Source organism: Microplitis mediator, chromosome 5 (genome assembly GCF_029852145.1).
Source record: "Microplitis mediator isolate UGA2020A chromosome 5, iyMicMedi2.1, whole genome shotgun sequence".
Lineage (NCBI taxonomy): Eukaryota > Metazoa > Arthropoda > Insecta > Hymenoptera > Braconidae > Microplitis > Microplitis mediator.
The window spans coordinates 2,185,622-2,203,522 of record NC_079973.1 but is presented as its reverse complement, the minus strand read 5'-3'; the positions used below and the strand labels follow the sequence as shown (position 1 = coordinate 2,203,522).

At 33.1% G+C, this 17,901-nt stretch overlaps 3 protein-coding genes across 4 annotated transcripts; 1 reads left to right on the top strand and 2 right to left on the bottom strand.

The window, feature by feature from the left end:
* Nucleotides 1-41: 41 nt before the first annotated feature.
* Nucleotides 42-5,637, top strand: LOC130669143 (apoptotic chromatin condensation inducer in the nucleus). The gene is made up of 9 exons (XM_057471874.1): nt 42-201; nt 571-2,281; nt 2,352-2,418; nt 2,497-2,613; nt 2,687-2,873; nt 3,197-3,402; nt 3,476-3,706; nt 3,800-4,060; nt 4,174-5,637. Exons 2-9 carry the CDS (start codon nt 573-575, stop codon nt 4,291-4,293), a joined length of 2,898 nt encoding a protein of 965 aa, XP_057327857.1. The 5' UTR covers nt 42-201; nt 571-572; the 3' UTR covers nt 4,294-5,637.
* An 84-nt stretch (nt 5,638-5,721) lies between these two features.
* LOC130669145 (transmembrane 9 superfamily member 2) lies at nt 5,722-11,288 on the bottom strand. Of its 2 annotated transcripts, none has more exons than XM_057471875.1 (11): nt 10,886-11,288; nt 10,624-10,691; nt 10,295-10,524; nt 9,044-9,171; nt 8,510-8,953; nt 8,075-8,231; nt 7,827-8,004; nt 7,594-7,753; nt 7,272-7,535; nt 6,399-6,570; nt 5,722-6,321 (listed from the first exon to the last, which is right to left on the bottom strand). In XM_057471875.1, the coding sequence occupies exons 1-11, from the start codon at nt 11,000-11,002 to the stop codon at nt 6,254-6,256; spliced, it is 1,986 nt and encodes a 661-aa protein (XP_057327858.1). In that variant the 5' UTR covers nt 11,003-11,288; the 3' UTR covers nt 5,722-6,253. The 2 variants fall into 2 exon arrangements, with proteins under 2 accessions (XP_057327858.1, XP_057327859.1); XM_057471876.1 differs by having other exon boundaries at nt 8,075-8,219.
* Nucleotides 11,289-13,393: 2,105 nt separating this feature from the next.
* LOC130669142 (chromosome-associated kinesin KIF4A) lies at nt 13,394-16,983 on the bottom strand. The gene is made up of 3 exons (XM_057471873.1): nt 16,539-16,983; nt 13,608-16,464; nt 13,394-13,532 (listed from the first exon to the last, which is right to left on the bottom strand). Exons 1-3 carry the CDS (start codon nt 16,759-16,761, stop codon nt 13,514-13,516), a joined length of 3,099 nt encoding a protein of 1,032 aa, XP_057327856.1. The 5' UTR covers nt 16,762-16,983; the 3' UTR covers nt 13,394-13,513.
* Nucleotides 16,984-17,901: the final 918 nt, after the last annotated feature.

Genomic DNA, 17,901 nt, shown 5'->3' with positions numbered 1-17,901 from the left:
GGCAGCACACGTAAGTTCAAATCTAAATCATTACTCCCTCTATAATCCCCATAGTTTCGGGTTAATTGTCCAAGACAAGTGAAATTTTTTTCTTAATTATTTGAGAAGCGTCTTTCTATTTAACAATAATTATTAAAAATAATCACTGAAGGTGCAAAACATAAAATATATTTATTACTCACAGTCAACAAACCTTCACAAGTAAGTACCTAAACATAAATTTTAACTCAGCATCAATAATTCAAAATAACCACAAACTTTTTTTTTCCCATGTACATACGGATTTAAACCCGGATCAAAAATACGCCGCTCGTTTATTATAAAACTAACCTAATCGCCAATTATTATTTTTAATATCCGACATTTATTTTTAATCTCCACTTACACTCCACTACAATTACCTTCTATTTAAATCCTCAAATAATACTGAGTCCCGAGTTATTGAGACATTACTCCAAGTGTTTAGTTTGCTATCAAAGTTAGGCGTGTGTTTGTCTAAAAAAAAAAAAAAAAATGAAGTCTGTTGATGATTGATTGGTTATTATATTGATATTAATAATTTATTTATAGATATGAGGCGCAAGAGCGAGCGAAATAAATCAAAATCGTCGCCAGAAAAAAAAACAGAGAAACCGACCCGCAAATCAACACGTCGACGTGCCAAAAGATCACCGTCGACATCACCAGATCGTGAAAATAGTAATGACGTTGATACATTAACAAGCAGTGATAAAGAATCAACAGTATCGTCGTACAAAACGCGGTTACATAGCAGTAATAAAGACCGCGAAAATGTTGAAACAATTATTGAGGAACCTGAGAAAGTATCGTCAACGGACAATAACACGTCAGTTGCCAACAAGCAGCAGGAAGATCAAGATATGGAAGACGGTGGCTCGGTTTGGAAAGCAGCCCGCGCTGATGCATCGCCCGGCGAGATACCAAAACTTAAATTATGCAGACAGAGAAATTTATCAGAAACTTCGGACGTGTCGTTGAGCAGGAAAAGAACAAGCAAGTGGCAGGAGAGCGGCAGTGAGGGCGGTATCGCTGAGGAGGCTGATTCGGCTGACGAAAAACCAGCGTCGTCGTCGTCGTCTTCACTTAAGATGACAACGACAACGAACGTTGGTGATGAACCGGCTGATGATCCCTCGTCAACGATCCCTGGTCGGGACTCCGGCGAAGAGGTAAGTGATTGCAAGGAGTTCCCGTCCGAAAATGCTTCAGCGGAATTGTCTGATGATAAACAAAACATAGATAGACCACCGCGTGGTGACGCGATTGATGATGAGACCAATGATTCCTCTACGAATACCAGCTGCATCAATACCGACACCAATCTCAATGATGTCAAGGTTCCTGTTGATGATTCTAAGCCGGATAACTCTAAGACTGATGATTTAACTACTGGTATCGTCGAGACAACTTCTGAGATTGGAGACACGACGACGGAAGTCGGAGAAACTGCTAAAGAAGATGGAAAAACGGATACGGAAGTTGGAGAAGCAGCCACGGAAGTTGGAGAGACGAACACGGAAAGTGGAGAAGCAGCCACGGAAGTTGTAGAACCAACTGTTGAAATTAAAGAAACGACTGCAGTTGAAGAAAAAATTGTCGGTGATGAACCTGCTGATGTTGAAGAAACAGAAACTGAAGTAAAGACAGCAGTTGAGTCACCGGAGGTTGATAGTGAGAAACAAAAAGAGGCAGTCGTTGATGATGAGAAGGTTGTGGAAGAAGCTGAGAAGGTTGAAAAGCCTGAAGAGGACAAAGATGATTCGGCAAAAGATCAACCAGAAGCTACAGCTAAGGCAGAGCCAGCTCGCAAGGACACGAGCAGTGAAGACGAGAAGGACAAAAAAAAATCACGGAGATCTCAGTCTTCGGATTCAAATGATGACAAGCCTAAGTCTAAGGTAAAGAGGATGCGAAGGACCAGTCGTAGGAAGCATCGCGACAAGTATCAAGACTCGTCGAATTCCGATACGCCGGAGTCTGATGACGACCAGGTGAGAAAGAGCGACAAAGAGGAGGAGGGAATAAAGCTGGAAGTCACTCCGGAGAAGTCACCGTTCGCACAAGAAGCCACTGAAGCTACTGATCGTTCTCCCGAGACGGAAATCGTTTTGTCGCATCAGAATGACAGCATCGCTGAGATCGATGCCGAGGTACACAATAATACTAAAGAGCCCAGTACTCCTCCGCTTGAAAAATCCGAAGCTGCCGCTGTGATCCCGGCTTCAACCAAACCCAACAAAGTCAACTTAAAAAGATCATTGTAAGATTTCATATTTACATATTTTTTATTTTTTATTTTTCAATAAAAACTAACGATTTATTTATTTTAGCTCACGAGTTACGGCAGAAAAACCAGAGAAACCAGAGGTCGATAGTAATGACGCCAGTCACAATAAAGTAAAATTTATTTTTTAATTACTTATAATTAACTAATTATTTTTTGTAACATTATTAATAATTTATTTGCTATTGCAGGAGAACCACGTAAGCAGTGGTCAAGTTGAAGCATCTGTCATTCCAAAAAGACGTCGCTGGGGTACACTGAGTACTGACACGGCACCAACACTCGCGATTTCAACAGATTCCCTTAAGGTACTAAGAAAATTTTATTATTCGCCATTTAATTATTCCGACTTTTGTTTTATTTTTTAATTTTATTTAAAAGGCTTTGGTACCTGGAGCTAAACCCTTGTCTATGAGCGAGGTCCGTTTGTCCAAAGACGACGATGAGGATCGTGATCGACGTAGAGAAAAAGAGAAGCGTCACAGCGCGAATGAGGGACCGATGGAGAAGCCGAAGGAAGACGGAGAAGCTACGAAATTAGAAGTTACTAAATCTGATAATCATATAGGTATATATATAATAATTCATTTCATATTTTAAATACTATTATTATTATTAAATATCACGTAATTTAAAATGAGTGTAAAGGTATCAGACATCAGACAAATTTAAAATTAATAATAAATAGAGTAAATAATTAATAAAATGAAATTTTAAAAAATGCGCATTTAAAAAATTAAAAAATTAACAAGTGCATTTTTTATAAATATTTTTTTTAAAATTATTTACCCTATTTATTTATAACGAAATTTATCTGATGTCTGATACATTCACGCTCATGTTAGACGTTAATAGTAATAATTTTTAAAAAATTTGTTGTTTAATTTTTAGCTGCAAGACGAAAAATTTCAATCGTCAAAGACATACCAACAAAATCACCTAGTCCATTACCTGCACAGCCTACAAGTGTACTATTGATTAAAAATTTAGTGCGACCGTTTACTTTAAATCAAATAAAAGAATTGTTATCACGTACTGGAAGTATTGTCGAAAATGGTTTTTGGATGGATAGAATTAAGTCGAAATGTTTTGTAGAGGTTTGTTATTTTTATTATTAAATTTTCGAGAAAAATATCAAGCTCCAGAAATTTAAAAACTTAAATTTTTCAGTACTCGAATGAAGATCAAGCTTTTGAAACCAGACAGGCACTTCATGGTATTTCCTGGCCGCTTTCAAACCCAAAGAAGCTCCAAGTTGAGTACGCGACGAAAGAAGAAATGGAGCAGGCGCGCGAGTCATCTAAAGACCAAGTGCCCTTACGGAAGACCGAGCCCATGACAGCAGCAGACGCTTGGCAGCAGGAATGGGGTCGCGATGAGAAAACAAATTCAACGACCAAGGCAAGTAATCTCTGACATTTAATATATACATATATATCGTTATATAACAGTAGTGTAATTAGATGTTTATTTAAAATTTAAATGCTTGCACAGGTGACGGTAGTGAGAGAATGGGACCTGGGTAAAGAAGACGGGCACCATCTGATGAAAGAAAAAGACCGGGAAAAAAAAGAAATGGAAAAGAAAAGACGGCAGAGAAGTCGCAGTCCGGCAGCTAATCAACACTTGCCACCGCCGGCGAGGAAGTTTAAGAAGAAAGAAGACGACCCGCCGCCAGCTAAACTTCTCGACGACCTTTTTAGGAAGACCAAGGCTACGCCGTGCATATATTGGCTACCGCTCACTAACGAGCAGGTTTGTTAAAATATTTATTTTAACGGTACCAGTTGCGCAATTACTTATAAAAAATATCAACTACTCGACTTGTAATAAAAATAAATAAATTATAAAATTCAAAATTTTTTTAGATTGTTGTTAAAGAAGAAATGCGACGGCAACACATGGCTGAGCACGCGCGTAGATTGGAGGAGATGCGACGCGCGGAAAGAAATCGCGATAATCGCCGGCGACGCAGTCCAAGAAAATAAATATACACCCTTCCTTATCTTAACTCTTTCCTCTCTTCAGTCTAACTCTCACTCTATTTTAACTTTCGTTTCATCGACATTTTGCTAATTTGTCCTCACCATCAATACGCGCTTCTAAAATTTATTAATAAAAAGCTTTTTTTTTTAATTAATACTTTTACTAACGCGATTCAACTGAACCCCTGCCTTTATTTCTCTAAAAAATAACACCTACAATTATTTGAATTTAAATAATTACCGCTTACACTTTTCATTAAACAATTAATCGTCCGTGCAATAAAAAACTTACAATTCCCGTTAACTGTTTCCTTATTCTGGATGATGTTATTTTTAGTCAGCGGGAAATTAAATTACAAGATGGGGAAAAGGAAAACACCTGATGTGTGCATGTCTGATATTTAAAAAAAAAATAATCCTGAACGCTCCTGAATTAATATCCTGTCCTGGAGTTTCTCTAGCATTAAAACGTGATTCTTACAGGTTCACAAACGATCACTGAATTCACCTGAATCGGGCCGGTATTTATGTGATTGATTCAAATCTATACGATAATTCGCAATGGTATGCGGATATGCAGATATTGATTTTGGCGATTCTCGTCATAAACGTCAGGACACAACGTGGGACTTTGTATTAGCAAATAATATAGCAGTCGATAAATATATAAAAGTATATTTATATCGAAAGAATTTTTCTTGCTATAAATAATAATATTATTTAAAAAAATTAATCAAGCCAGACGATTATATTGATTTTGTTTTTTATAAAATTATTTTTTTTGATAAATATAAATATATATTTATTAATGATAAAATTATTTAAGCTGATAATTATTAATTGTCATAAAATAAAGTAAAATAATAAAAGTACATTTATAAAATTTAAGATCAGCAGGAATTAAAATTTAGCAATAATTTGATTAAATATAAAAATAAGTCAATAATTATTTTATAAATGACTTTGAATAATATTGTAATTGTTTTCACTTATTTTGTTTTTTATAACAACAGACAGCGAGTAAGAGATTTATAATTTATAAATATAATAATTACTCGTAGTTATAAAATTATTATAAATAAATATACAATAAGTTAGTTCGTGATAAGTGTAAATGGATAAAATGTCTCGTTGTTTTTTCACAATCTAATCGTTGTAACAAAGCGTTAAATGTCAATTTTTTTTTTTTTACTAAATACTAAATTTATAAATTATATTAATCAAATAGACAATTAAAGTTATCATCTAATTAATAAGTGAGTGCTAAAAACCTGCTGTACATAAATGTCTCATGTACTAAAATAAGTGTAGAATTATAAATTATCAATAAATAAATAAATAAAAATACTTATTGATTATCATTTATTTATATTAACACTTAATAGTTAAAATGATATTAATTTATTTGATTATTTTACAAAATTTTAAAATGTGCTTAGATTTTATAATTCATTTTTATTCATTAATATGATAAACAAATAATAATAATAATGATAGAAATTTTAACTGTTACTTAGACTCCAATTTGTACATGTAATTTTTTTTAACGATCTCAGTTAATTACCTTTTTTTTTTTTTAATAATAAAAGTAACGAAAAAAACAAAATTAAATTTTGTAACTGGTAATAAGGTAAAGCTTTCTATAATTAATTAATTATTAAGTCGCACTCCATTAACGCGTTCACACTTTTCCTTACACTCATGATTTTTTTTGTTACGTTGCCGAGTTGACACCAGTTTCAAATGCGTATAAAAAATTTAATTGTAAAAAATATATATTTATATATTATCAAAGTGACGTTGTAACAAAATAATTTAAATACTGATTTAATAATAAGAAGGTACTAATTTTATAATTATTGAAAGTTTGAAACTGCTGTCAACCGGACAAACGATTTTTATTATTATTTATTTTTCACGGAATTTAAATTATAACTCACCGCGGGATTATTTTAAAATACTTTTAATCGACTTTCACAACACTGTAGATTTTTCTTACAAACCAGAAACACGCAAGGAATCCAATTGAGCCTTAAAAAAAATTTGTTTAATGAGTAATAATTATTATTTTAAAAATATAATTAGATAATTAATTATTATAAACTCACCAGTCAAAAGGAAGAACAAAAATACCATGATAAGAGTGTATCCAAAGTACAAAAATGTTGAAGTCCCATCTTCGATATTTAATTTTTTTACAAAGAAATGAATACAATAAATCAATAGATAAACTGCCGTGAATCCTGATGTCAAAAAGCTTCTCCACCACCAATGATAATCCTAAGAAATAAATTAATTAATATCCAATTATATTTATCTATTCCCTAATAGCAACTTTAGCTTGAAATTGACTGTAATTTGATATTGAAATTGCCTGAAATTTGCTGCCCGAATTTGCTGACAATTTGACAGTAAAAGTTGGAAGGAAAAATTTGCGGTTAATTTTTGCTCAATTCAAAGGTAAATTTTTACTATAAAAAAAAATCAGTAATTTTCCTTCCGACTATTTCAGAAGGTAAGCAAATTTATACCTAAAATTGTCTACAATTTTACAGTAAAAAATTACTTTACAATTTTTGAAAAATTAACAATAAAATGATGTAAAAATTTGCCTGAAAATTGAGTGAATTTGCATTCTAATTCGTGCAGTAAATTTACGTCAAATTGTTTAAAAAGTTTCATACAAATTGTCGTTAAAAACGGAAATATCCGAAGTTGATGGAAATTTGAAGAAAAATTCAAGGAAACTTTTGTAAAGTAAACTTTTGCTAAAGCAAACTGTGCTATAAGGGTACGTCACGCAAAATTTTACTTTTTTAGACTCCCTCCCCCCCATTATAACAGAAATATATGAATATAAATATTGATATATTTACGAATATGAAACGTATGACTTTCCGACCCCCTTTGTCGCAGTAAGCAACACCCCGTCCTCCCTTATAATTGCGAACGTATTTTATGAACACTAATAATTTATTTACCTCCGCGCATAAATGGAAATAACACAGAAGTATCGTAGTCTCTGAGCATGTAATTATAAGTATCAAGAAGACCAGAAATAGAAATCCAAACATATAGTACATTTGGCTCGACCATATGGAATTGAGGATGAAGAATAATTGTATAAATATACATCCAAATGGCAAAACACCGCCCATGATAACTCCAGGTATCGCTTGGGTGTAGAAACTCTGCTCAGGTATTTGACGGGGTATTTGGTTTGTCCTCACAGGATGTTCCAATGACTAAAAATATAATGTAATATAATAATCATTTCCGTAAATAATTATTTTTTACACTTACTCGTTTTCTAAATCCAAAATATGCACCGACGAATGTCAGAGGTACTGACACTCCGAACCACAACGCGAGTAGAGCGACAAGTGTACTAAAGGGTACTGCTGCTGAACTTCCTTTCGCCCAGAAAATTAAGTTCATTATGAAAAATAAACTGAAGATGATTCTAAAAAAAAAATAATTAGTTAAATTAACTGACTATTAATTAAATTTTAAATATTTAAATAATTTGAATTTACCCAGGACTCAACATTGCTGTCAATAAAACATTTGTCTTCCATTTTTCCCCGCCAAAACTTTTGTAAATTCTTGCTGAGACATAACCAGCTGGTGTACCAAGACAGACATACAGTACCATAGCACATGTCATTAACGCGCCTCGATTTGCCGGTGAAAGAAAACCCAAACATGCGAATGCTATTAATTTAAATAAAATAATTAAATTAAATATTTATATAATAAACAATAAAATTTTTTGAAAACGCACCTAGTGTAACTAGTGTCATAAAAAAAACTTGAACACCAGAGCCAAGAAAAACAGCGAGTAACATTCCCTTTCTCGGTGGTCGAAAGACGTCACCGTGGACTAACTTCCAGCCGAATTCTTCCTGTGCATCTTCACCAGACTCGATCTGAAAATAAGCCTGCGTTATCGCAACACAGACACAAAAATCACAATCCCTGTAGCAAAATTCTTTTCACATGTTTATAATTTTAAATTCAAATTAAATAGATTAATTTAAAAAGTGTATTGCAGATGATCCAACCCCTTATTATTTTAAATTATGTATTATAATTTCATTTTGTTAGTAAAAGAAATAGTTTTGTAAAAGAATTTTGTCATTGAATATTGTGATAGAGAAGTATCTAAAAGAAAATACTTGAATAAATGAGTAATAAAAAAATTTTAAATATTATTTACCTGATTGTAGCGCGCGATATCTTTGTGCAAAGTTCGCAGCATGATCATGGCGACCATTCCAGATAAGAACAACACAATGACCAATGAGTTAAGAATACTGAACCACTGGATATTCGTGTGCGGCATCGACTCAAGAATGTAATCCCACCTCGACGACCACTTGATCGTATTATCCTTGACGTATTTAACAGAATAAGTGTAAGTGACTGATAGCTTCTGGTCCTTAGATAGTTTATCAGCCGGAATATCCAGCGGGTACTTGGACATGCAGTCAACTCCATTCTCAGGATGTTTGATACTACGCGGCGTTACTTTGACAGAAATAATTCGGCCTCCATTGTCTTTGAATCCTGAGCCCCACTCTTCTTTCTCTCCGCTGTGGTACGTTATTTCCAAGTCCACATGATTGAAAAGGTAAAGTGTGTTCGGCTTGTCGTACATTGACTAAAAAAATAAACAAATCATGAAAAATATAAAAGTCAGCTCATATATTTTTGTCGATTAAATTTATGAGTTGATTTTGAAAATACATACGTTTGGATTGCAACCTTCTTGGGAAGATCTCGAGTCCCGCAGAAAACATCCCATTGGAAAACCAGTACTGCAATATTTTTTTTCTGGGTCATTTGGTAATGGGTAACACCACGTTACTGGCATATTATCTAATAAAAATAACATTATTATTGTTTATTTTTATCAATTAATTGTACGATGTATTATTATATTTTTTATTAACAGATCTTTTTTGATCTGTGTAATTGGCAGGTCCCTGATAGCAACTTTAGCTTGAAATTGAAAATAATTTGACAATTTAAACTACCAAAATTTGCCGACATTGACAGCAAAAGTTGTAAAGATAAATTTTCCGTTAATTTTTCCTCAATTTAGAGGTAACTTTTTTTACTAGAAAAAAACCCTAATAAAAGTTTTTTTGAATTTTGCGTCAAATTTCCGTTTTTGACGACAATTTGGATACAAATTTTTCAGTGAATTTGCATTAAAATTCGGGTAGTAAAATTGTATACAAATTGTCGTCGAAAACGGAAAAGCCCGAAGTTGGACATTTGACGAAAAATTCAAGGAAACTTTTGCTAAGCAAACTCTGCTATTAGGAGTTACTCGAGATTCTAAACTTCGTATGAGCGACATGTTGATATTTCTCGCTGTGATACCACACATTAGCAGAAAAGAATCGGCTGTACTTTTAAAAATTTAATAGAATTCTTCTAAAATATGACAGCAAACTTGGAAACTTTCTTCAACATCATGATAAGAATTCGCCATCTATCTCTTGGACTGTCTAAAGTAGACTTGCACCAACTTTACTGATAAGCCCAGCAAGTACAGGGTAGAGGTACCGTTTTCGACCACTTTAGTGTCAGTTTTTGACACTTGAAAAGTTCAAATAAAATAATTCGCAAAATACGTACTGATATAATTAATTTTTAAAATCTATTCAACGATACTTTTATCATGTCATTGCAACCAGACTTTTTTTATATTTTTTCATTAATTAAAAAATTAATAAATGTCCAAAAAAGGAGCAGTGGAAAAATGCTACTTCTACCCTATTCAGGACAAAACCGTTTTTATAAATTAAATATCTTTAGGTCTCCGGCTCTTTCCTATTAATATATGACAGGTGTTCCAGTGAAAAATATCTAATTGACATCCACATGTAATCACTCATACAAACCCGAATCAACTGTTAATTAAAGCCGTGATTTCTTTGACAATAAAAATAATCATTATCATAACTAATTAATATAAAATAAATATACAAACCAACGATCCAATGATGCTGGTAATTTAGTCGTATTCCTTCACGTAATTTATCTAATTTATCTTCCGATTCTCTATCACCGCCAGTGTATGTCTTTGTACAAACATTCTGACACGTAACGTTTTTCATAAACGTCAGTTCATAATGTGACGGCCTTATTCTTTCACCAAAAACAACTTGTCCCAAGTTTTCAACTGGTGATTGTTTGTCATCACTCACACAAAAGTCAAAGCTGAACAATAATAAATAAATAAAATATAATTTCCAGTATCACCATAATCAGTATCAGTAAATAATTAAATTTTATTATCAACCTCGCAATAAAACTTACTATTGATATTCATAAGGTATGACTGACTCTTCAGTATTTAATCGATTAACGTATAATTTGATATCAGACTGAAACGAGATTAAAAAAATATTAATATAATTTTATACCAGACATATTTTAATAATTCAATCATGCGTATAAAATTTATGTCACGCAAAAATTATCATACATTAAAATAACAATAAAAATTAACTACTAAATAAAATAAAATATGTCATTTAAAAATTAATAATAATAGTAAATAAATAAAAATAAAAATTACTTTGCATGTTTCAGTTCCTTCACCAACTTTGCAATAATTAACCGGCGCTAAGCCCGGCAAATAAAACGTCCATACAGTATTTATTATAGAGAAAATGTATAACAGCCGAAAAGACATGGTGCATATATAATCTTGATGTTACATCAAATGATAATAATAGTAAGTATGTATTGAGTATGTAACAATTAATTGATGTATGCTGATACTTGTTCGCAGTCTTCCAATAACTACATAAAAACGAAAGCAGTTTGTTTTTTAGGTCTTGTGATAATAAATATATTTGTCAGGTTAAAAAAATTATAGTTTCACTAAAACGACGTAATGACTACTACACAATTGTAGGCTCCACAATCACAATCGCTGCCATGACACGTCATGGACTGTACCTACACACCAACACACTGACGTGTCTACCTCTTGGAACACGAGAGATAAGAGACATATACAGCTCTGCGTTTTTTTAATTTATGTATGTTATATATGTATATATAAATATAAATACTATTCTCTTACTCCCTTCCCAACTGATTTTTCGTTGGATAAATTTTTGATAAAATTTAAATTGAATTTCCTGTTTTATTTTTTTTAAATTATCACTAGTATTTTAACCAGTACTCAAAAATTTTTAATGGAAATATTTAAATTTTTAAAATTAATGACACAAGTTAGCGGACGTCTGATTATTTTTAAAATGATAAATTATTTTTAAAAATTGCACGTGTAGTTTTTTTAATTTTCTAAATGTCATATTTTTAGTTTTTTTTTTAATTTATGTAGAAAAAAAAATATCGTCTATGATCCTGAAGCCAGCAGACAATTAAAAATTTTCGGATTTTATTTTGAACAATTAAATTTGAAGAAAAAAAAAACTGAAGAAATGCACACGTAAAAAATTAAAAAGACTATAAGTGCAATTTTTTTGAATATTTTTTTTTTTATAATCTATCGACTTAAAAAAAATCCAAAAACTATTAGACGTTTGTTAACTTCAGTATCATTAATCGTCTGTAAATTTCAGGATCATTAAAATTAATGTACTTGCAATTACAATTATTTACTTTATTATTTGAATTTATAACAGTTGAGTCATTGAATATTTAAAAAAAAATGGAGGATAGTGAGAATGCCCTGAACTTTTTAAAATTTTTAACAACAGAGTATTCAGTCCCCAGTATTTTGAAAAACTATTTCTAAAATTTTTATTTTAATTTCTATCAAAAAACAAAAATTGATTTTTTTTAAAAATATTTTCTGTAATAATTAAACTCAATTCAAATTTACTTGGCCTCTGTTCCATGATTGCAATTATGATCCTGAAGTTAACAGATAATTAAAAATTTTTACTTTTTTTTCAATTCATTATTAAAAAAAAAAAAAAAAAACTAAAAATATGCACAGGTAGAAAATTAAAAATACTGTATATGCAATTTTTCCAAATATTTTTTTTTGTAATCTATAGTTTTGAACAAAAATAAAAAAATTATTAGACGTCAGCTAACTTCAGTATCACTTGCATTTTACAGCCAATTTTTCAAACCGAGTATAAATTATTATTGCTGGTATATCTATATATAGATAAAAAAAAACCGGTATTAAAAACTGACCCTTAAGGGTGGACAGTATTACCCCCGAAAAAGTTTGTCTGACATTTTTTCAGAAGCAGTAAAAATTTCTGTAATAACAACTGATTAATAAATTAAAAAAAAATTCAAATTTAAAAATTCTGTAGTACGGCCCAGCCTTAAAAATTTCTATTACACATGAACTTTGTGCTGATAGACATGAAGTTACTGCCGTACCTTGGAATAAATTAATTGATTCAAAATAAATGTCAAAATTTATAAAAAATTACAACTGGGAAAATTAATAATCAAAATATCTCATATTTAAATAAATAAAATACTAAAGAATGAGCGATAGCGATGAAGAGGAGGAAGAAGTTAATTTTTTTGTGAAACTGTACCGCAGATTATTTCCCAAAAGGTCAAGAAGAGTTTCGTTCACCGGTTGTGCGAATAATGAGTACGAGTATGTGGTGGAAAAGCTGGCGATAAAACGCGTCCGCGGTTCACTTATTTCTACGTCGTATGACATCGAATGTAGAAGACGTCTTGAAGAAATGAATTCTGCTGTCCTGAGTTCCGACGCTGATGACTCTGCAGAAGCTCCTAAACATAAGTTACCGAATTTACGTAAGAAATTGCGGTTCATCAGAGACGACACTAGTGGCGATGAAGACGGAGAAGGAACTTCTGCAGAAAAGTTTAAATCAAACCACATCATCAACAGACTCACGGCTTTTCACCCTCATTTGAAAGAATCTGAGAGACCTCCCAAAGACCCGCTGCGGCCCAAGAGAACCAAAAGCCAGAGATCTTTTGCTGAAGAATTATCAGAACTGGCATCGCAAAAAGATCCATCCCCTGGTACTTCAAAACAGAATTAACTTTGACGTTTGATATTTAATATAAAACTATGATTATTTTTTTTTAATTATAAAAAATTGTAAATTTTATTAAATCGTATCGAAGATTAATTAACAATAGAATTTTTAAATTACTTATTTATAGAGTATGTTACATATAATTAGTTAAAAAAATAATTATTAATATCAATCACATTTATCAGTTAATTTTCAGTATCGATTCTGCAACAAAAAAAATTACGTAATTAATAAACAAGAATTTAACAAATTAAATAAGTAAGTGAGTAAGTAATTTACCTGGAACGTTTAATTTCAACTGCGGTTTCAATATCAGCTGGGAAAAAGTTATGCCCAGTTTTATCTGGGTCTCTATTGTGACAATTGCTGGAACACCCACACTGGGCATTACAAACTTCAGAATTTTTCCGGCACTTGCACAGCCGCGACATGCAGTTCGTTTTGTTACATGAGCATCTAAGTTCACCGTTGGAAGATCTTTTCAAGATGTTATCACCAGAAATATCCCGCCCGTCGACGGGTTGCAAGATATTTCTGGTCCGGCGGACTTGCGGCGTCAAATGCCAGTCCGGGTCTTTTTCGTCGTCATCAAATTCCATCATACTATCATCTCCAAAGGTTTCATTAAATGAAAGTTGAAGCACTGGCTTTACTTTACTAATACTTGTTTTTTTTTTTGTCAAACCCAAGTCTTCAGACCTTCGCTTCATCTCTTCCAGCTCTCGTTTCAAATTGTCGTTCTGTAGTTCCAGCTGCCTGCAGTCCATCAGTTTTTGGTCGTGTTTCGTTTCCAGTTCCTTATATTTATTCTTGATCGTCTCATAGTCATCAAGTTTTGCCCAATTCTCGCGGTGATTATCAGCGGTGAGATCAAAGGCAATTTTCAAGGCCGTCTTGTAGTCACCCATTGATGTGATCTCCGGCCACCGTGAAGATTTTTTTTTGTCACCCTCCATCAGCTGATTCTGCAGCGCAGCAATTTGGATATTGAGAACTTCAATGACTTCTTTGACGTCATTTATTTCTTCTTCCAGGTTCTCTCTCTTGGAACCATCTGCTAACTGACTGTTGAGTTGTTGCAGCAGCTTGGTGTAACTTTTTCGATCTTCCATGAATTTTTCCAGAGAGCACTCGCAGTTTGTTTTGTTGCGGACTTCCTTGTACTCTCTGGTTATCAGCGCCTCGATTCCTTCCTTCGGGCTGTTATTTTTCTCTCTGCGCTGCTGAGCTTTGGACTGCAACTCTAGAGAATCTTTCAGTCTCTTGTTTAATGCAGCGTACTCTTGAATTTTCCTCTTGTAGACATTCTGCTGCTTGCTGTACTGATTCTCCAAGCGATTCATTTGATTTTGTCTCTTACGATCCTGATCTTTCAATTTGTAAATTTCCTTTTCCCGCTGCAGTTTGTACTGAGAAAATTTATCAGCTTCTTTGCGCATTTCCCTGATTAATTTAACTCTCGTTTGCTTGAGAGTCTGAATTTCATTGGTGAGATTCTTTACCTGCTGATCAGATTTTTCTTTTTGTTTAATAACACGATTGTGGTCTGCACACTTGCGCGTCAACTCAGAGATTTTCTTTTCCAGCTCCTGGACCTTTTTCCGACGAGCCTCCGCCAGTTTAGCACTCGCCGAGTTGGCCTGGACATTTTCCAGCGTATGCATGAGTTTGTCTTTCTCTGCCTGCAGATTTTTTATCTCCAACTCCATATCCTGGACTTCTTTAGTGTGCTCTGCGATTTGCGAAGCATTATTGAGCAGCCGAGCAATCAATTCTTCCTTGATAGCGAGCTCCCGGTTTACGTTCTGTACTTCGTTGTTTCTCTCAGCTTGTCTGAAGGTATGTTCCGCATGTTCTTCATCCAAATGAATGCTGCCATTGAAACTGTGCTGTTCTCCATCGGTATTGGCAGTTGAATCCTGTGACTTGGTACTGGGAATGTGTTCCAATGACACGTGCTCATGAATTTCGGTATTTATTTTCTTTTGTTCATCGAGCAGTTCATGTATTTTTATCTTGATACCCATTATAGTATCAAGATAAATTTTATCGAGCGATTGGTCTTTTAAAATTTCATTCAATTCCTCGAGTATCTTGACCATACCACTGTAAATTTTTTCCTTGGCGTTCTCAGCGAGCTCAGCTCGTTCATTCATGTACATGGTCTCCATCATTTGATTATTAAACTTCTCCATCAAATCGCGTAATGTTTTTTGCAACGCTTTAGTTTTGTCCAGCAAATCGGCGTGCTCTGGAGGACATTCTTGAAGTGACCCTTTACCCGCCAAAGCCAGTCTTAGATTAACTACTTCTGCTTGAAGTAAATTAATTTTAGCTGCTGTTGGGTCCTGGTTGACGACAGGTTTATTTTTTATTTTCTTAGCACGGTCAGCGTACCTCAATGTACTTAAAGTCTCATCTAAATTATAATCAGCTGGGCTGACACAGGCGATCATCAATGTGATGGAATTCCCACCCAGAGAATCTTGAAGAAGTCTCGTCAACTTGCTGTCCCGGTATACAACAAATGAATTAGCAGCACTGTCTCCTAATTGAGAAATTACATTTCCCAGAGCTAGGAGACCTTTGTTGATGTTGACTCCCTCCTTAAACCGATCACCAGTGGCCTGAGTTTTTTTACTTCGTTCAGATCCGGCAAGATCTACTAAATGAAACTTTGCAGTAGTGGCATTAGCAGGATTATCTTTCGGCTCCTGGAATACTGTCATGGAAAAAATGGCGTGACTCCTACTACTTTGGTCGTTCATGGCCGTAGATCCAGTGGCACGACCTTGGGATCCTTGAGTAAGTAAATTCAGAGCTTCTTCAGCAGTACTGACTTCTTTCTCCGTCACTCCAATGATTTTTATCTCCTTGTTGACGTCTTCCCTGATGTCGACGATACAATCACGACGACTTTTATCCGCGAGCAGGTCGTAGAGCTGCTCATTGTACAGTTCCATGAACGAGACGGTCACACGATAGTTGTATTCATCATTAGAGTCAATGCAATTAAAAATGTCCTTGACTGATCTTGGTATGACACCCATGGACTCTCCAGCGGTGTAGCTGGTGCCCATAGAATGGGTCTTGCCACTGCCTGTTTGGCCATAAGCCAAAATGGTGACGTTGTACCCTAGGATAAATTTAAAAATTAACTTATAAGTAAATATGAAGACTTATAAATTAGTAGCAGCTCTTAATAGTTACCTTTGAAGAGTTTTTCAATCATGCCACTGACTGCAGTCTCATAAAATTCATCCTGATTGGATTCTGGTCCGAAGACGTGGTTGTATGTGAAAGCTCTGTCATTTCTGACGTTTACTTGGTTTATACTCGGGATGACGTTGAGACAATTTTGACAACCACGATCCACTTCGGATTGGATCAGTGGTCTCACCCGGACAGCAACACGCACAGATTCATCAGTCATTTTAATTAATTTATGTATTAATTAAACCACTTCGCGATTACTTTAAAATTTTTCCAATTAATAAGATTTTATTTAAGTTCACTGGGTATAAAAAACTATTAAAATTAATTAGTTAATAAATTAAGAGTAAAAGTTCTATCAAGACAATTAATAAATAATTTACGAACAATGGACATCATCACCTGATGACTTGAGTTTGTGAATCGGCGTGCTTGTGGTTGATAAATTTGAAAAATGTCAACGGTTTTCTTGTACCAACTGATGCTTCTTCAATGCTGCCAATTTAAAAACAAATTTATTACTCGGATAACAAATGGCAAATTAAGCGGGAAATTCAAAATTTTAAGTTTGATAAATTTTTATGATAGAGTAGCAGACTAAAAAAATTTCTCAGATCAAAGTAATTGTATAAAAATTAGAAAAATTAAATAAAATGTCTGACAGTAAAATAAAAATGTTGATAATAATAAAAATAATTATTTCAATTATTTATAATGATCCTGATGAGTGTGAATGTAGCAGACATCAGACAATTTACAAATTTTAAGTAAGAAATTAATAAATTTGAGTAATGAAATTTAAAAAAATGCGCGCGCTAATTTTTTAATTATTTAAATACGCATTTTTTAGCTTTTATTTTATTCAGATTTTATTTACTTATTCAAATATTTACAAAATTCCCACCTGTCAGTTACATTCACACTCATTGATCCTGAAGTTAGCAGACAATTAACAATTTTCGGATTTTTTATTTTAATAATTTAATTAAAAAAAAGGAAAACTAAAAATATGCACGTGTAGAAAATTTAAAAAACTGTAAGTGAAATTTTTTTTTTGTAATTTACCGTTTCTATAAAAGTCCAAAAATTATCAGATGTCAGCTAATCTCAGTATCATTATGTATAAGCAGACGAAAATAATCATTTAAATTTATATAAATATGAAAAAAAAAGTTTATTCCACCGATTCAACATAATCCTCATCACGTTTTAATATAAAGCTCTAAATTTAGTGAGTCCTTTCGATTCCCGCCGTACTTTCAAATGTCTATTCGTTTAAATATTTAGAATTTCAGTGGTCATTTAAATAAAAAAGACACCAGTACTGTCATCTAGATGTCGTGAAATAAAATAAAATAAA